Source organism: Budorcas taxicolor, chromosome 1 (genome assembly GCF_023091745.1).
Source record: "Budorcas taxicolor isolate Tak-1 chromosome 1, Takin1.1, whole genome shotgun sequence".
Lineage (NCBI taxonomy): Eukaryota > Metazoa > Chordata > Mammalia > Artiodactyla > Bovidae > Budorcas > Budorcas taxicolor.
In genome coordinates this window covers 11,981,963-11,998,743 of record NC_068910.1, presented here as the reverse complement: position 1 = coordinate 11,998,743, position 16,781 = coordinate 11,981,963, and the positions used below count along the sequence as shown (strand labels likewise).

General features: G+C 52.2%; 1 protein-coding gene across 1 annotated transcript in view; it reads right to left on the bottom strand.

Moving 5' to 3' along the window:
• The window catches only part of DNAH1 (dynein axonemal heavy chain 1), a 79,029-nt gene that overhangs the window by 42,780 nt on the left and 19,468 nt on the right, over nt 1-16,781 (bottom strand). Inside the window, exons 8-20 of the mRNA XM_052639227.1 lie at nt 9,854-10,011; nt 9,121-9,332; nt 8,134-8,432; nt 6,303-6,453; nt 5,536-5,729; nt 5,215-5,440; nt 4,660-4,779; nt 4,204-4,286; nt 2,980-3,121; nt 2,359-2,514; nt 1,783-1,981; nt 1,442-1,695; nt 650-862 (exon numbers count right to left, since the gene is read on the bottom strand). Of these exons, the coding sequence (XP_052495187.1) occupies nt 650-862; nt 1,442-1,695; nt 1,783-1,981; nt 2,359-2,514; nt 2,980-3,121; nt 4,204-4,286; nt 4,660-4,779; nt 5,215-5,440; nt 5,536-5,729; nt 6,303-6,453; nt 8,134-8,432; nt 9,121-9,332; nt 9,854-10,011 (2,407 nt within the window). The remainder of the gene's footprint in view (nt 1-649; nt 863-1,441; nt 1,696-1,782; nt 1,982-2,358; nt 2,515-2,979; nt 3,122-4,203; nt 4,287-4,659; nt 4,780-5,214; nt 5,441-5,535; nt 5,730-6,302; nt 6,454-8,133; nt 8,433-9,120; nt 9,333-9,853; nt 10,012-16,781) is intronic.

Below are 16,781 nucleotides of genomic sequence, written 5' to 3'. Positions count from 1 at the left end.
CTGGGTGACCCAAGGAACAGAAAGGCAGGTCTTCCTCTTTCAGCTTCTGCCCTTCACTGGAGGTCTTCAGATAGCTACCAGGAAGCCCCCTGGAAGGAGTTGCTGGGATCACACTAGTAGGCCTGGCCCTGGACTGACCTCAGGGCTCTGCAGAGAGCCCCAGCCACTGGCCTTGAGAGCCCTAAAGAACAGCGATCCCCAGTGCCCTGGCACCCTCACCCCAAGGTGGCTCCAAATGAGACAGGAGTGGGAGTGGGAGGCTCAGGGAAGAGTGGGAAGGGACACTGAGGAGCCTCAGGCCCCGAGGTGTCCAGCCTGAAAAGCCCCAAGCCTGGAGGTCCCAGCTGTCCCAAGCCCAGGCAGCACTCAGGGGTCTGGGCCAGCTCTTGTGCTCCTCTTTAAAGGCAGCTTTGGACCAAACTCTGGCCCCACTCCATGCCCTGAACTGCCAACTCCAGCAGCCCAACCTCAGAGATGGACAGCCCCATTCTAGTCTGCCTCCTCTGACTGAGGGGCCTGTCAGAGAGCCAGGAGCTGGGCAAACCTGGGCAAGGCACTTCACCGCGTCCACCCCCAGCCGAACATCATCAGGAGCCACCTCGGGACAGGGCACTGGCAGGGTGGGGGAGGAGAGGGCAGGAAGGCCCACCTGCGTCAGCTTCAGCTTGGTCTCCCAGGAGTTGATGCGTTGCTCAAAGGGCTTCTTGTAGGGTGAGAAGGACATGCTCTGGGTCATGACGATGTGGTCATCGAGCAGCTGCGAGGCCTCGTCTGGGCTCTTGAGGATGTAGGTGTCCGTCTCCTTGTAGGGCATCACGTTGAACAGGATGGTGGACCACTCCTTCTCCATCTTGTCCAGAGCCTGGGGGTGGGGGGCGGGTGGTACAAGACAGGGTTGGGTCCCCAGAAAGAGTGGGCCCACACTGAGCAGCACTGGGCAGGGAAAGGCAGGCTTTGCTCAACCAGGACCTTCAGTCAAGCCCCCTCTGTAGACTCTCATCTTGTCTAGTCAACAAGTCCCCCATGGGCCCTCGTCGGAATCCAGGGCTGACGCGCTCTCACACGCTCTCATGCGTGTACTGGTATGCTGTGGGGCAGCTAAGTCACTGGTTAGGAGCTCTGGTCCCAGTTCCAGCCCTTACTGGCTAGGCTGCCTTGGCCAATTGCTGAACCTCTCTGAGCCTTAATTTGCTCATCTGCTAAGTGAGGCAATGCTCTCAGCATGTTCCTGAGGGGGGAATAACTCGAGAGGAATAACTGAGTAATAACAGGGCTGGTGGACACTGTGCCAAGCACTTCACACACATTACTCACACACTTAATAAGATGCAGCTCATCCCTGAGGTGAGGGACCCCAGGGATGGGGCCCAGGACTGTCACCTTCCCACGCCATCAGGCAGCATGTGGGTGGGGCAGGGAGGGCCTGCTGGGGGCGGCCCACCTGCTCGATGGCGTACTCCTTGCCAGCCACCTCGGCCACCTTACTGATGCTCTCGATGTGGTCCTGCAGGTTCATCTCGAGGCAGCGGGCAAAGGTCAGGTTGGCCTTGGGCCTGACATTAATGTTGATCTCGCTGGACAGCATGTCCCAGTGCCGGTTCCTCATGCCAGGGTTGCGCAGCCCCTGGATCAGTGGGATGTACGGCTTGAACTCCTCGATGCGGGCCCGGATGTCTAAGGCCACGTCCTGGCAGGCTGCAGGGCAGGGCGGGCAGGGGTGAGAGGCAGCAGGCTGAGGCAGGGTGGGGGCGAGGGGAGCGGTGGGCTGGCTGGGCTGCCTACCTGGAATGTCTTTGAACTGCTTCACGCACTTGTGCATGGTCTTGAAGGACTCGATGACGTTCTTCTCCAGCTGCTCTGCGTCAATGGCCGACAGGGGGTCATTCATCCAGCTCTCGGACCAGCGCAGCCAGTCGGAGGCTGTGGTCCAGAGGTCCAAGTAGGGCTGGAACTCCTTCACCATCCTGGAGAGCTTGTCGTACTGCAGAGGCAGAAGAGCTGGGGCTGGGCTAGGCTGCTCCTCCTGGGCCCCCCGCCCTTGCTCCTGGCTGCCGCCCCTGATTCAGTCCTCAAGGACTCAGGCCAGGCCTCTCTTCCTTCCCCCACATCTGGGCTCTGAGTGGCTGAGCCAGGTCTGTGCTGAGCCTCCCGCCTTCTGCTGGGGGTCCAGCCAGCCTCCTCGCCCTGGGGACCACGGGGTGGGTAAGCTCATCTCTGCAGCCTGTTCAGTCCTGCCCCCCCACACATGCCAGGGCCCTGCCAGCTGATGGCTGGTTCCAGAGGTGACCGCAAAGACTGCGGGCTCCTCCTTGAGCCCTTCTCAGGGCTGGGGGACAGCGTGCCCGGGGGCAGGCCTACGTTGGTGATGGGCAAGCCAAAGATGCGCTCGCGGTTGTTGTAGAGCATCGCCAACTGCTGGCAGTCCTTCAGCTGCTTCTTGACCCGCCGCACCTCGTTGGCGATCTCATGCGCGCGCACAATCTCCACGTGGGTGGAGAAGCCAGCTACCACCAGCTGTGGGCCAAAGAGCGAGGCATCAGGGGCTTCTGCGGCCCCACCTATGCCCTTGCAGCCCTGCACACATCCAGGGAACCCGAAGTCCCCAGAGCATCAACATCTCCCAGTTCTGAGAGGATTTTCTCCTGGAGGGGGTGGTTCCTGGTCCCTCACAGGCAGCTGACTGCCCCTGGTAACATGACAAGGTCAGATGAGACCTGGTGCCCTGAATGCCATGCCCACTGGGGCATCAGGATACAACAGAAGAGCTGGGGCTCTCTGAGACCCTGAATTTCCCGGGAACTTGCTGCCTAGGCAGCTCTCTGGCCTTCAGATCACTCTTTTAGCCACTTGTTCATTTTTCCAGCAACCCCTGACACAGCACCTCCTGACTGCGAGGGGCAAGGCGCAGCCCTGGAGGGGTGGGGGGTGGGGTGCAGGGTGTGCGGGCTATGTGTGTCTGTATCCTCAGCCCAGCCTCACCTGCAGCCCTTCCAGCTTCTCCTGGAAGTTGTTCTGATCCATAAGCTGGATTTTGCGGAACTTCTCCTCATCTTCCAAGTGTTGCTGCCGCGCCAGCTCTATCTGCCCAAGGATCTTAGCGGGCCAGTTGCTGGCAGCCCATCTGGATGGAGCGGGGGTGGGGAACGGTGGGGATGCCACACTGAAACCATGGGGTGGCAGGCCAGATTGAAGGGGAAACGGGGGATCCGGGCAGCAGCTGGAGCAGCCAGGGCTGGGCAACAGGGAAGCAGAAGAAAGCCTGGAGGCAGCCGCTGCCACCCTGCGGAGTGGGGCTGCCTGGCAGCGGAAGTGGTCCCTGCCCTGGGGTCGCAGGCAACGTGCAGGGAGACGCACACCCAGTGTGCCCAGTGCAGTGACAGGACATGGAGGGAGTGGTGGCTGATGTGAGAGAAGCCATCCTGAGTTTCCCTCTTCAACCCCAGGCCTGCAGGGGCCTCAGCTCAGATGAGGCAAAGTGCCAGTCTCTAGCCTTTATTTCCTTGGTGATCAGCCAGGGATACCAGGCCTGCTTCCTTCATATCAATGCCCTCTGCCAGGCTGACCTGGGGGTCCTGTGGACTTCAGGGATTCTGCATGCAGGTGGCCTCAGGCTGCAGGTCCTGTGGGAGGCCGCCCTGGGCATGTCCCACAGAGGAGGTGACTTAGGGCTCCCAGGCAGGGTTCCCAGGAAACAGTGCCAGTCGCTTCCAGGCCCCAGCAACCTGGAGGCACCCCCAGTCTCTACGACAGGCTGGGCAAGGGGTCTCAGGGCCTGAGTAAGGCTGTCCCAACCTGAGGCCATTTCCCATGACGCTCTTGAGCTGAGGCAGGGGGCCAGTACTCCTCCCCAGGTGCCACCCAGCAGGCTGGGCTTTGCCTTTTCTCTGTGTTCCCAGGGACCCTCAGGGCTTCAACCACAAACAAGGGGATCATAAGCCCAGAGATCACATGTGTATCGGCAATGACGGGATAGAGGATGGAGATAGGCTGGGGGCAGCAGGGTCCCTAGACCAAGGGGGCTGGACTTCCTTCTGCCCCACTGGCCAGATGGCCCTGGGCCCATGTAGAGCCATGGCCTCTAGCATCTCAGCAGGGCATCTCTGGTGTGACTGCAAGGCCTGCAGCCACTGTGGTTTGGTACCTCTTTCCCCTACCTCCTGCTATCCACTACCCACCTGGTGTGGGGACCAATCTCCCACTCACTTGTCATTGAAGTCTTCGGCGCTGAGGTTGTAAAGGAATTCATCCATGACCTGGTAGTCGCCCATGATCTTCACAATCCGCTCCTGCGTGTACAGGCAGCCATGAGAACTACGTGTGCCTGGGAGGTGGGAGGATAACCGGACCAGGCTCCCCAGAGTGGGTGGGTGCTATGGAGAGGCTGCCCTCTTTTGGAGAGGCGAGGCCTGGGACGGTGGAGGAGAGGCCAGCTGCAAGGCTAGCTTTGAGCTTGGGGGTCCTGGGGCCGTGGCCACCACACCTCCAACCTCCAGCCCCCGACCCATGCCCTCTGCCCTGCTGACCTCCCAGACAGCAGAGCTCCGAATCTCCATTGTGCACCCAGCCTCCCGATCCTTGGAGCCCATTGTCCTCTGTGTATCTACCTCACTCCCAGCTTCCCGGCTCCTGCTCCTCCAGCTCCCAGTGGGCCCACCTCACCTCCAGCCCCACCAGCTTCTCGGGGACACCCTTCATCCACTCGCGAAGCTCAGCCAGCTCCTCGATGCTGTTGGGCTTCTCGTAGATCTTGCGGCTGATGCTGCGGAATTCTTCGCAGATCTGGCAGGAGGGAGAGGGCTCTGGGGAGGCCGTGGGCCCCTCTCTTGCCTTCCCAGGGCCCTGCTCCTCCTCCTCAGCCCCCCACCCCACCACATCCTTCAGTGCAATCTGAGACGGGGTGCTCCCTGCCAGCTCACTGGGGAGCTGAGGGTCACCTGGCACGTCCCCTCCTCCCCAGCCTCCTGCACCAGGACCACACCCTCAGCTCTGTGAACTGATCCATTTCAGGGGGTTCCTTGTGAGGGGTCCCCCGGTCTGTACAAGTCCAGGGAAATAGAGAGCAGCCCCCACCTCCTGGGACCTCTCATGGGGACCCCTGGCAGGGTCGAGGCAAGGAGACTTCCAGACCCTTCCATTAACACCCCTGAGCTTCACTCTGCATGCACGGGTGCATGTGCTGCTGCAGCCGCTGGGGCCGGACAGGCGGGCACTTACGTTGTCCACCTCCCTGTGCAGGTTCTTGGCCAGGATATCCAGCATGGCAGTGGCCAGGGCCTTGCGCTTCTTGGACAGGCTCTGCTTGACATTGTCCACGTTGATGTAGAAGGGCCCGATGATGATGCTGCTGGGCAGCGAGCCGTCCAGGACCTCTTTCTCGTGCAGGTGGGTGAGCACCACTTCCCGCACCTCCTCGGCTGATGGGCACTGCGTCTGGAAGGCCCTGGGGACAGCAGGCACCCACGAGGGGCAGAGGGTGGTGAGAGGGCAGGCGGGGGTCACCCAGACAGGCAGACACACTCCAACGCATGCACGCACTTGAGGAAGGTGTTGACATCATTATTGTTCAGCTCCAGGTACTTTTTGAACTCCCTGGCGTAGGCCTGCAGGGGGATCATGGCCTTGCGCACTGCATTGGCGATGACGGCCCGCAGCTCTTCCACCAGTGGCTCGTGAAGCCCCACCGACTCCAGCAGGGGGTCGCCGCTGATGAAAATGTCCTCCATCACCAGCTGGGGGTGAGGGGGAAGGGGCACAGAGCTGCATGAGCCACAGGGCAGGTGGGCAGAGGGGTGGGAGTGTGGTTCAGACTGAGTGGGCAGGAGTCTGGGGGTGGTGGTGAGGGGACAGTGTTTCCTGTTGGGTCCCCTAGATAGGGCTATGGACTAACACAAGGCGGGAAGCCCTGTGATGCCCACTGAGCGGCAGCATCTTCCTCTGCCTTCCCTGGCTCAGCCCCGGGGCAATGAGACAACCACGTTGCTGGTGGCTCTAAGCAGCAAGGGAAAGAAGAGGGGACCGGGTTACAGAGGCTCTGGCGTGGCGGGCTGTGCTGTGACGAGGAATGAGGGCTTTTGAGAAGGGGTCTTGAGAGTGGAGGCGGGTTTGTGTCTATATCCTGAGGGGAAGAGAGAGGTCAGGAGCTGGGTGGGATCTGGGTCAGACATGGCTGTGGCAGGAGAGAGCGAGCCTCACTCCAGTCACAGGTCTGACCCTCTGCAGCTAGGTGAGCTTGGGCTGCTCCAAGCCTCCTCTACAGAATGGGAATGTTAATGGCAGCACCCAGGCATGAGTACCCACTGTACCTTCTCCAGCTGGGGCACTGTGTGGGTGGCCAGGATGCCCTTGTCAAAGAGGGTGAGCAGAGAAGTCTCAAACTGCTCCAGCGGCGTGCTGTAGTGCACCCCCGAGGTGTCCAGCATCAGGTCCACGATGAACAGGGGGTTCTTGCGGGGCCTGTAGGGACAGTGGCCAGGGGGAGCGGGGTGGGGACTGTGGGCAGGGGCCTGAAGACGCACACACACAGGAGGCGCAGCCCCTGCCTGTGCTGCTGGTCTGATGGCTCCGGAGCTTCTCCATGAGCGAGACTTGCCTCTGCCCTCTTCCCAGAAACTGCCAAGTTACCAGGGAGAAAGACCCAGACCAGCCAGACAGGCTCCTCTGTTCCGGCCACTTGCCCAGAGGCCCAAGGGCACGAGGGAGAGGGAGGACCTCCACACGATCCCGAGATCATCAGGGCAGGTCAGCCAGACCCTGGGCACTTGTGGCACCCGCACCTTCCCTGGGAGCCCACCAGCCTTAGCTCCAGACGCCCCATCACAGGCAACGACCCTCAAGCCTGGATCCCCACTGAGCCTCTCCATGCTCTGGATGGCTACCACCCTGACCTTGAATGAGCATCTCTGTGCTCCTTGCCTCCCACCAGTCCCCACAAGGGCTCAGTGAACCCTAGGAGTCAGCCTTGCCTCCTCCTCACACACGTCTGCCCTCCCCCAGCACTGCAGCCCACGCACTGCCCCAATCTGCCCTACCAGCCCATCGCCCTGTGTCTAGACAAGGACCAGGGCTATGGTCCAACTTCTCTTCTGCCTCGCTCATCCTCACAAAACCAAAGCGTGGTTTGGGGATGTAGTTCAGATTGTTACTCCCCTCTGACGGCTGCTGACAACATTTAGAATAAACCCAGCCCCCGACCATGACCCCAGGAGGCTCTGCATCGTCTGGCCTGGTCCCCGCAACCTCTCTTGTGTCGTCCTGACCAGCTCTCCCTGCCTTCCCCACTCTAGCCGCAGCCGCTGGCCTTTCCTTCCGTGACGGCTCCAAGTTCTCTCTCTCCCTTCCGTGACTCTGCCTGGTGCCCCTTCTCCAGCATCCCCTGACCGGGTTTCCTCTCATCCTCAGTTCTTGGCTCAGATGTCACATCCTCCCTGACCTCCTGCCAGTGGCCCCTCTCCCAGGTCTGTCACAGCTTCCGCCAAGATCAGCAAGAACTGTTATCTGTTTACTTCTTTGCTTGCTGTCTGTGCCCAGGTGAGAGCTGGGGCCGTGCCCTTCTTGTTCCCCTAGAACCTTGCCTAATTCATGGCAAGTGCTCAGAAAACATTTCTCGGGCTTTCTTGGTGGTCCAGTGGTTAAGAATCCGCCTGCCAAAGCAGGGGACACCACTTTGATCGTGGGTCCAGGAAGATCCCACATGAAGTGGGGCAATTCAACCCATGCACCACCACTACTGAGGCCCGCGTGCTCTAGAGCCCGTGCTCCACAAGAGAAACCACCGCAGCGAGAAGCCCAAGCACCACAACTAGAGAGCAGACCCTGCTCACCTCAACTAGAGGACGCCTCGTGCAGCAGTGAAGGCAGCAGAGCCAAAGATGTAGGTAAGCAAACATTTCTCACCTGGGGAACTCAGTGCCTGACTGAGATGGAGGTCACCAGAAGACACACCAGCCGGAGGTGCTGGGACATCCCCCAGCAACCAGGGGAGCAGCTCCTACCCCTGGCATCCAGGACCTGGCAGAGCTGGGCACCCTGCCCCTGGCGGCCCCAGTCCCCCCAACTCTTCACTGCCCTAGCCACCGGCGCCTGAGAAAGAACAGTTCTGGTGTCGACAGGTGGCTCCTCCCAGCCGAGCCCTACCTGTAGGGGCTGTTTATTAAGTCTTCGCCCCAGACCATGTCGTCGGTGCAGTCAAGCACGCTGCAGCAGGCGTCGTTGATGAACTGTGAGAAGCTGGCGAGTGAGTCCTGCACCAGGAAGCGCAGCGTGTCCTGCAGCATGTACTTGAGCAGCTCCATCAGCTTGCGCAGCTTCGACATGAGGTACACCTCCCAGTTGGTCTCGTAGAGGTTGTACCAGCCTTTGCTCATGTCGCGGAGGCTGCTGCGCATGGCCACCTTAAGCGTGCTGATCCAGCTGTCCTTCAGGAACATCTGCACCTGCGGGGCCACGTCTGGCATCACGGGGCTGCCTGACGGAGGGGCCCGCTTCCTGCAGCCGCCACGGGGGGCCCTTTGGGCTCAGATGACCGTCCCCTGACCCCAGCTTACTGCCAAGCCCTGCCAACCAACACCCCCTGCCCACCTCCCAACTGGGGACCAGGGCTTGTGGGGGAGGGGAGAGGGGAAGGAGGGAGGGGCAGCAGAAGCCAGTTTTCCCACCAGTCAAGGGAGAGACAGAGAGACACGGAGAATGAGGCAGACAGAGAGAGTGAGGCACAGAGTGGAGCAAAGAGGAGAAGACGCTTTCCTCCTAGTCCTGCTCGTGCCTGTCTCCCTTGACACTGTACACCCCTCGCCCCTCATACTCTCATGCTCAGGTAGAGACAGGGGTGTATGGGGTTCCTGCTCCCCTTTCCAAGGCCAGGAGTCTGCTTCAGACGCCTCCAGTGTTGGACAGAGCACGACTAGAAAAGGTGCCCAGCCTGCTTATCCTTTTCTGAGATGAACCACCCCCTTGGTGGCCTCCCCAGTCTCCTGCAAGGTCTGGGAAGAGGCAAGGCCTGGTTTCAAGGAAAGCAGGAGCTCTCAGCTGATGGGCTCCCAGGCTTCCCAGGGCCCCGTCTGTGTCCAGTGGCTCCGAGGCCCTGGCCCGCTGCCGCCTTCCATCCCCTGGATGCCCACGCACCTGGGAGAAGGTCTGCGACTGGATCTGCTCGAACTCCTCCAGGCGGCTGTACTTGGAGAGGCTTGAGTGGAAGAGGGACATGGTGGTCACCTTGTTGCACTCGGCCCGCACCTTGCTGAGGGCCGTGATGACCTCTGGCCGTGTGAGCAGGGACACGAAGGTGAAGTCTGCCTTCTGTTCCAGGAAAGGGTACTTGGGTACACTCACCAGTCCTGCCGGGGTAGGTGGGGACAAGGCCCAGTGTCAGACCAGCCTTGGATGGACCAGGGATCAGGGACAATCTCCCAGGTAATGATGGGGAGAAAATTCCTGCCTCCTCCCTGGAAGAGACACCCAGGTCCCTGGAAACTCCCCTTCCCCATCATCTACCTAGCTGACCCCAAGGCCCCGCAGTGAAGTGCCCATTCTGGGATGGCTAAACCAGTTCCCTCCAGGTGACTCTGGGTCACAGGCCCCTTCAAGGTGGGCAAGAACCGTGGGCTCCCTCCCCACCCCCTCTCACTTACCCTGCACACAACCCCTGGGCCCAACCATTTACCCAGTCACTTCTGCACCAGACTTTTCAGAAGCACTTTTTTCCACCACCACCCGCTCCCTGACCCTAAACCCCAGCTCTCCAAGCAGGTGGGAAAAGAAGGGGATGAGTTCTAGGGACAGGGAGGTCCCAGAGGGAGGGGCTGGAGGGCTCTGGCCAGGGGTGGCCAGGGGACCACCTTTGCCCAACCACCCTCACCTTGCTTGGGCACCTTCTCCTCCTCCTTCGTAGGCAGAGTCACGTAGGAGAACGTCTCCGGCTTGGAGGAGACGATTTTGTCAAAGTTGATCTTGTTCATGCTGCGCTCGTAGTCCAGGCTTACTTCCCTGGAGAGGTTGCTGAGGTGCTCCAGAACCCTGCCCACAGGAGTGGAGAGGGCAGAGTCAGCGAGCTCCACACACCCTGCCACGTGCATACAGCAGGCCGGCTGGGCTCATGGCTCTGCCCTGCCACGGACCTGGGGATATGGGTTTAGGGTGTCCCCTCTGCCTTCTTGGGTTCACCTTTGTAATGTATAGCCAAAGATATCCAAAATGATACAAAACTTAAGAAATGGAATTATGGACAACCAAGGTAACGATGGACAGGGAGGCCTGGCGTGCTGCGATTCATGGGGTCGCAAAGAGTTGGACACGACTGAGCGACTGAACTGACTGAAATGAACTGAAGGTAACGATGGTGACATCAATTCAACTCTCCCCAGATACATTTTTTTAAAAAAAAGAAAAGGAAAACCAAAGCAAGAAGAACAAATAATATTTACTGAAACCTACACCTTTAGCATAACTAGAATAAAGAGAACATCCAAACTCATATTATCTTCAAGCAGAAAAACATCAACTCGCAGTGCACTCTCACTCACACTTCAGCTGCAAGCCTTCATGGAGAACAAGGGAAGTCTGAAAAAAAACTGCAGGGAGGGAAGTGCGGTAGCCCTAAGATGAATCTAAAATCCCTCCAGAAAGAGAAAATGTTTCCTAACTGCAAAAAAAACAAACAAGGTCCATCAGGGCGCTTACTAAAAGGGACTTAGCAGTGCTTGTTCAAGGTAGGAGTCTCTGAAAGGCCTGACTTATAAAGGGGGAAGGTAACAGGAAAGGGGTCTTTTGGAGACTGGGAGTGTGAGGCAGCTAGAAAAACAAGTGAAAATTAGGAATCCTGCAAGAGAGAACAAAATCCTGGAGGACACGCAACTCTCCCTGCCTCCCTACCCGCAGCATAGACACACACACACACCATGGCCATGCATTTAAGAGAAATTAATAAGCCAGTTTGCTAATCTAACACAAGAGGGCGCACTGGAACTAAAAATCTTGTGCATCTTTCCAAATCCATGAAATGAGTAGGTGAAAGACTATATGTATATAAAGCTACTGTAAGAAAAAGAAAACACCTTACTTGATGAAAATTCTCACATACCTTTCAACAAAGATAAAGCAGAGGAAAACGAATACAACACTGCAAACTAGAATGCATCTTTTCAAACACGCATTTGGACACATGAAAAAATAAAACATGGGTATAGGCAAATAACAGGAAGCAATGATATTTAATTGGACTCAGTGAAAAACAGAACTAAATTATCTAATGAAGGAAAGCTAAATTATTATAAGATGTCCAAGGAAGAATACAGTCAAATTTAAAAGGTAATAAAATACATTTGTGAAAATTAGAAATATAACCAAGAGAATAAAAATGAGAAGAAGAAAGAACAGAAAAGGATCAGAAAGTTGTTGAATTAACAACAGGCAGAGTGCCCCTGACCCTGCAGCAGCCATTGCCGACCCATGTCTCCACTGGAGACTCCTGGAGACTCACACCACACTCTAATTCTTATGACCAAAATCAGGTGAAGCCTGGCAGGAAAGACAAAGGTGGCATTTAGGAGGTGTCTATCACAGTCCAAGAGAGGATGATAGTTAAGTCTGGACTACGGAGAAAGTAACGGAGATGAAAGAAGGCTGGAGCCGATGAGGAAACTGAAGGTCAGAGAAGTGGAGCAATCTGCCTGCACCCATGGAACCAATAAGGGGTGGCCCCAGCCTTTACACTGTCATCACACCTGGAAACCACAGTGTTACATATGTGGGCATATTCAATTCTCTGTCGATAAGACCCTGATAAAAACTCTGGACCTTTGGAGTGGGAGCACTGGCTCCAAGACCCTAGACTACCAGAGAACTAACCCTAGGGAGTATCAAACAGTGAGAACTCACACAAAGGAAACCACTTGAACACAAGACCCGGCATCACCCAACCAGCAGTAGCACTCTGCGCAGGACGCCTCATCTAAACAACAAACAAAACAAAAACACAAACCCAGTCATCAGCAGACAGGATTACCATCAGAGGAAGAACAAACAGACAAAAACTCAGCACAAATCTCACCCTATATGAAGCTTACACAAATCACGGGACCAAACGTAGGAGGGAAACAACCAAAACGAAGAAAGAATTCAACCTTGAAGCCTGGGAAAAAGAGATCTCAAACTCAACGCTGCTGCTGCTGCTGCTAAGTCGCTTCAGTTGTGTCCGACTCTGTGTGACCCCGTAGACAGCAGCCCACCAGGCTCCCCCATCCCTGGGATTCTCCAGGCAAGAATACTGGAGTGGGTTGCCATTTCCTTCTCCAGTGCATGAAAGTGAAGTGAAAGTGAAGACGCTCAGTTGTGTCCGACTTGTAGTGACCCCATGGACCGCAGCCCACCAGGCTCCTCTGTCCATGGGATTTTCCAGGCCAGAGTACTGGAGTGGGTTGCCATTGCCTTCTCCAGCTCAAACACAATAATGAAATGGCAGAGAAATACTACACAAATGAAGGAACAAGCTAGAAACACAGAGTCCAAATAAATGAAGAGGAAATAGGCAAACTACCTGGAAGAGAATTCAGAATAATAATAGTAAAGATGATCAAAATCCTTGAAAACAAAATGGAGAAAATACAAGAATCAATTAACAAAGACCTAGAAGAATTAAAGAAAAAACATACAGAGACAAACAATTACTGAAATTAAAAATACTCTAGAAGGAATCAAAAGCAGAATATCTGAAGCAGAAGAATGAATCAGTGAGCTGGAAAATTAAATGGTGGAAATAACTTCTGAAGAGCAGAGTAAAGTAAAAAGAATGAAAAGAACTGAGGACAGTCTCAGAGACCTCTGGGACCATATCAAAAGCACAAACATTCGAATCATAGGGGTCCCCAGAAGAAGAAGAGAAAAAGAAAGGGTATGAGAAAATATTTGAAGAGATTATAGCTGAAAATTTCCCCAACATGGAAAAGGAAATAGTTAATCAAGTCCAAGAGGCACAAAGAATCCCACCAGGGTAAATCCAAGGAGACACACACTAAGACACATACTAACCAAACTAACAAAGAGTAAAGGAAAAGAAAGAATACTAAAAGCAGCAAGGAAGAAGCAACAAGTAACATACAAGGGAAACCCTATACGCATAGCAGCCGATCTTTCAGCAGAAACTGCAGTCCAGAAGGGAATGGCAGGATATATTTAAAGTACTGAAAGGGAAAACTCTACAACTAAGATGACTGTAACTGGCAAGGACCTTATTCAAAATTGATGGAGAAATAAAGACCTTTTCAGACAAGCAAAAGTTAAGAGAATTCAGTACCACCAAACCAGCTTTACAACAAATATTAAAGGGACTTCTATAGTCAAGAAATATAAGAGAAGAAAAAAGACCTACAAAATCAACCCCAAACAATTAAGAAAATGGCAATAGGAACATATATGTCAATAATTACTTTAAATATAAATGGATTAAACGCTCCAACCAAAAGATACAGACTGGCTGAATGGATACAAAACAAGACACACATTTATGCTATCTGCAAGAAACCCACTTCAGACCTAAATACATATATAGGCTGAAAGTAAGAGGATGGAAAAATATACTCCATGAAAATGGCAAGCAAAAGAAATCTGGAGTAGCAATCTTCCTATCAGACAAAATAGACCTTAAAATAAAGAATATTACAAGCGATAGGGAAGGACATTACATAATGATCAAGGGATCAATCCAAGAGGAAGATATAACAATTGTAAATATCTATTAGATGGGGAAACAGTGGAAACAGTGTCAGACTTTATTTTTTTGGGCTCCAAAATCACTGCAGATGGTGACTGCAACCATGAAATTAAAAGACGCTTACTTCTTGGAAAAAAAGTTATGACCAACCTAGATAGCATATTCAAAAGCAGAGACATTACTTTGCCGACTAAGGTCCGTGTAGTCAAGGCTATGGTTTTTCCAGTGGTCATGTATGGATGTGAGAGTTGGACTGTGAAGAAGGCTGAGCGCCGAAGAATTGATGCTTTTGAACTGTGGTGTCGGAGAAGACTCTTGAGAGTCCCTTGGACTGCAAGGAGATCCAACCAGTCCATTCTGAAGGTGATCAGCCCTGGGATTGTTTTGGAAGGAATGATGCTAAAGCTGAAACTCCAGTCCTTTGGCCACTTCATGCGAAGAGTTGACTCATTGGAAAAGACTCCGATGCTGGAAGGGATTGGGGGCAGGAGGAGAAGGGGACAACAGAGGATGAGATGGCTGGATGGCATCATGGACTCGATGGACGCAAGTCTGAGTGAACTCTGGGAGTTGGTGATGGACAGGGAGGCCTGGCGTGCTGCGATTCATGGGGTCGCAAAGAGTCGGACACGACTGAGCGACTGAAATGAACTGATGCACCCAACATATGAGCACCTCAATACATAAGACAAACACTAACAGACATAAAAGGAGAAATTGATAGTAACACAATAATAGTAGGAGACTTTAACACCCCACTCACACCAATGGACAGATCATCAAAACAGAAAATTAATAAGGAAACACAAGTCTTAAATGGTATGTTAGATGAGATGGATCTTATTGATATCTTCAGGACATTCCATCCAAATGCAGAATACACCTTCTTCTCAAGTGCACATGGAACATTCTCCAGGACAGACATCTTGCGTCACAAATCAAATCTCAGTAAACTTAAGAAAACTGAAATCGTATCAAGCATCTTCTCTGACCACAATGCTATGAGACTACATATCAATTATGAGAAAAAAAAAAACTGCAAGAAACACAAAACACGTGGAGATTAAACAACACGTTTCTAAATAACCAACAGGTTACTGAAGAAATCAAAAGGGAAATTTAAAAATTTCTAGAAACAAATGACAATGAAAACACGACAACTCAAAACCTATGGGATGCAGTGAAAGCAGTTCTAAGAGGGAAGTTTACAGCAATACAATCCTATCTCAAGAAACAAGAAAAACATTGAACAGACAACCTAATTTTACACCTGAAACAACTGGAAAAAGAACAACCAAAAAACCTCCAAAATTAGTAAAAGGAAAGAAATCATAAAGATCTGAGCAGAAATAAATGGAAGAAACAATAGAAAAGATTAATAAAACTAAAAGCTGGTTCTTTGAGAAGATAAACAAAACTGACAAACCATTAGCTAGGCTCATCAAGAAAAAAAGGGAGAAGAATCAAATCAACAAAATTAGAAATGAAAAAGGAGAGGTTACAACAGACAATGCAGAAACACAAAGGATCATAAGAGACTATTATGAACTATATGGCAATAAAATGGATAACCTGGAAGAAATGGATAGATTCTTACAAAAGTTCAATCTTGCAAGACTGAACCAGGAAAAACAGAAATTATGAACAACCCAACTACAAGCACTGAAATTGAAGCTGTGATCAAAAATCTCCCAAAAAACAATAACCCAGGACCAGATGGCTTCATAGGTGAATTCTACCAAACATGTAGAGAAGAGCTAATATCTATCCTTCTAAAACTCTGTCAAAAAATTGCAGAGGAAGGAACACTTCCAAGCTCATTCTATGAGGCCACCATCACCCTGATACCAAAACCAGACAAAGACAACACACACAAAAAAAACTACAGGCCAATATCACTGATGAACATAGATGCAAAAATCCTCAACAAAATTTTAGCAAACAATTCAGCAACACATCAAAAAGCTCATATACCATGATCAAGTTAGGTTCATTCCAGGTTCATTCAATATATGCAAGTCAACCAATGTGATATACCATATTAACAAATTGAAAGATAAAAACCATATGATAATCTCAATAGATGCAGAAAAAGCCTTTGACAAAATTCAGCACCCATTTATGACTAAAACTCTTCAAAAAATGGGCATACAAGGAACCTACCTCAACACAGTAAAGGCCATATAGGATAAGCCTACAGCAAGCATTATTCTCAATAGTGAGAAACTGAAAGCATTCCCCCTAAGATCAGGAACAAGACAAGGGTGTCCACTTTCACCACTATTATTCAACATAGTCCGGAAGTCCTAGCTACAGCAATCAGAGAAGAAAAAGAAATAAAAGGAATCCAGATCAGAAAAGAAGTAAAGCTCTCACTGTAGATGACATGATACTGTACATAGAAAACCCTAAAGATAGTATCAGAAAATTACTAGAGCTAATCAGTGAATTTAGCAAAGCTGCAGGATACAAAATCAATACACAGAAATCCCTTGCATTTCTATATACTAACAATGAAAAACCAGAAAGAGAAATTAAGGAATTAATCCCATTCACCATTGCAACAAAAAGAAATAAATATCTAGGAATAAATTTGCCTAAGGAGACAAAAGAACTGTACACAGAAGATTATAAGACACTGATGAAAGAAATCAAAGATGACATAAACAGATGGAGAGACAGTCCATGTTCCTCGGCAGGAAGAATCCATATTGGAAAATAACTATACTACCAAACGCAATCTACAGATTAAATGTGATCCCTATCAAATTACCAATGGCATTTTTCACAGAACTAAAACAAAATATTTCACAATTCATATAGAAACACAAAAGACCCCGAACAGCCAAAGCAATCTTGAGAAAGAAGAATGGAGCTGGAGGAATCAGCCTTCCTGACTTCAGATGATACTACAAAGCTACAGTCATCAAGAGAGGATAGCACTGGCACAAAACCAGAAATACAGACCAATGGAACAAGACAGAAAGCCCAGAAATAAACCCATGCACCTATGGGTACCTTAATTTTGACAAAGGAGGCAAGAATATACAATGGGGCAAGGACAGCCTCTTCAATAAAC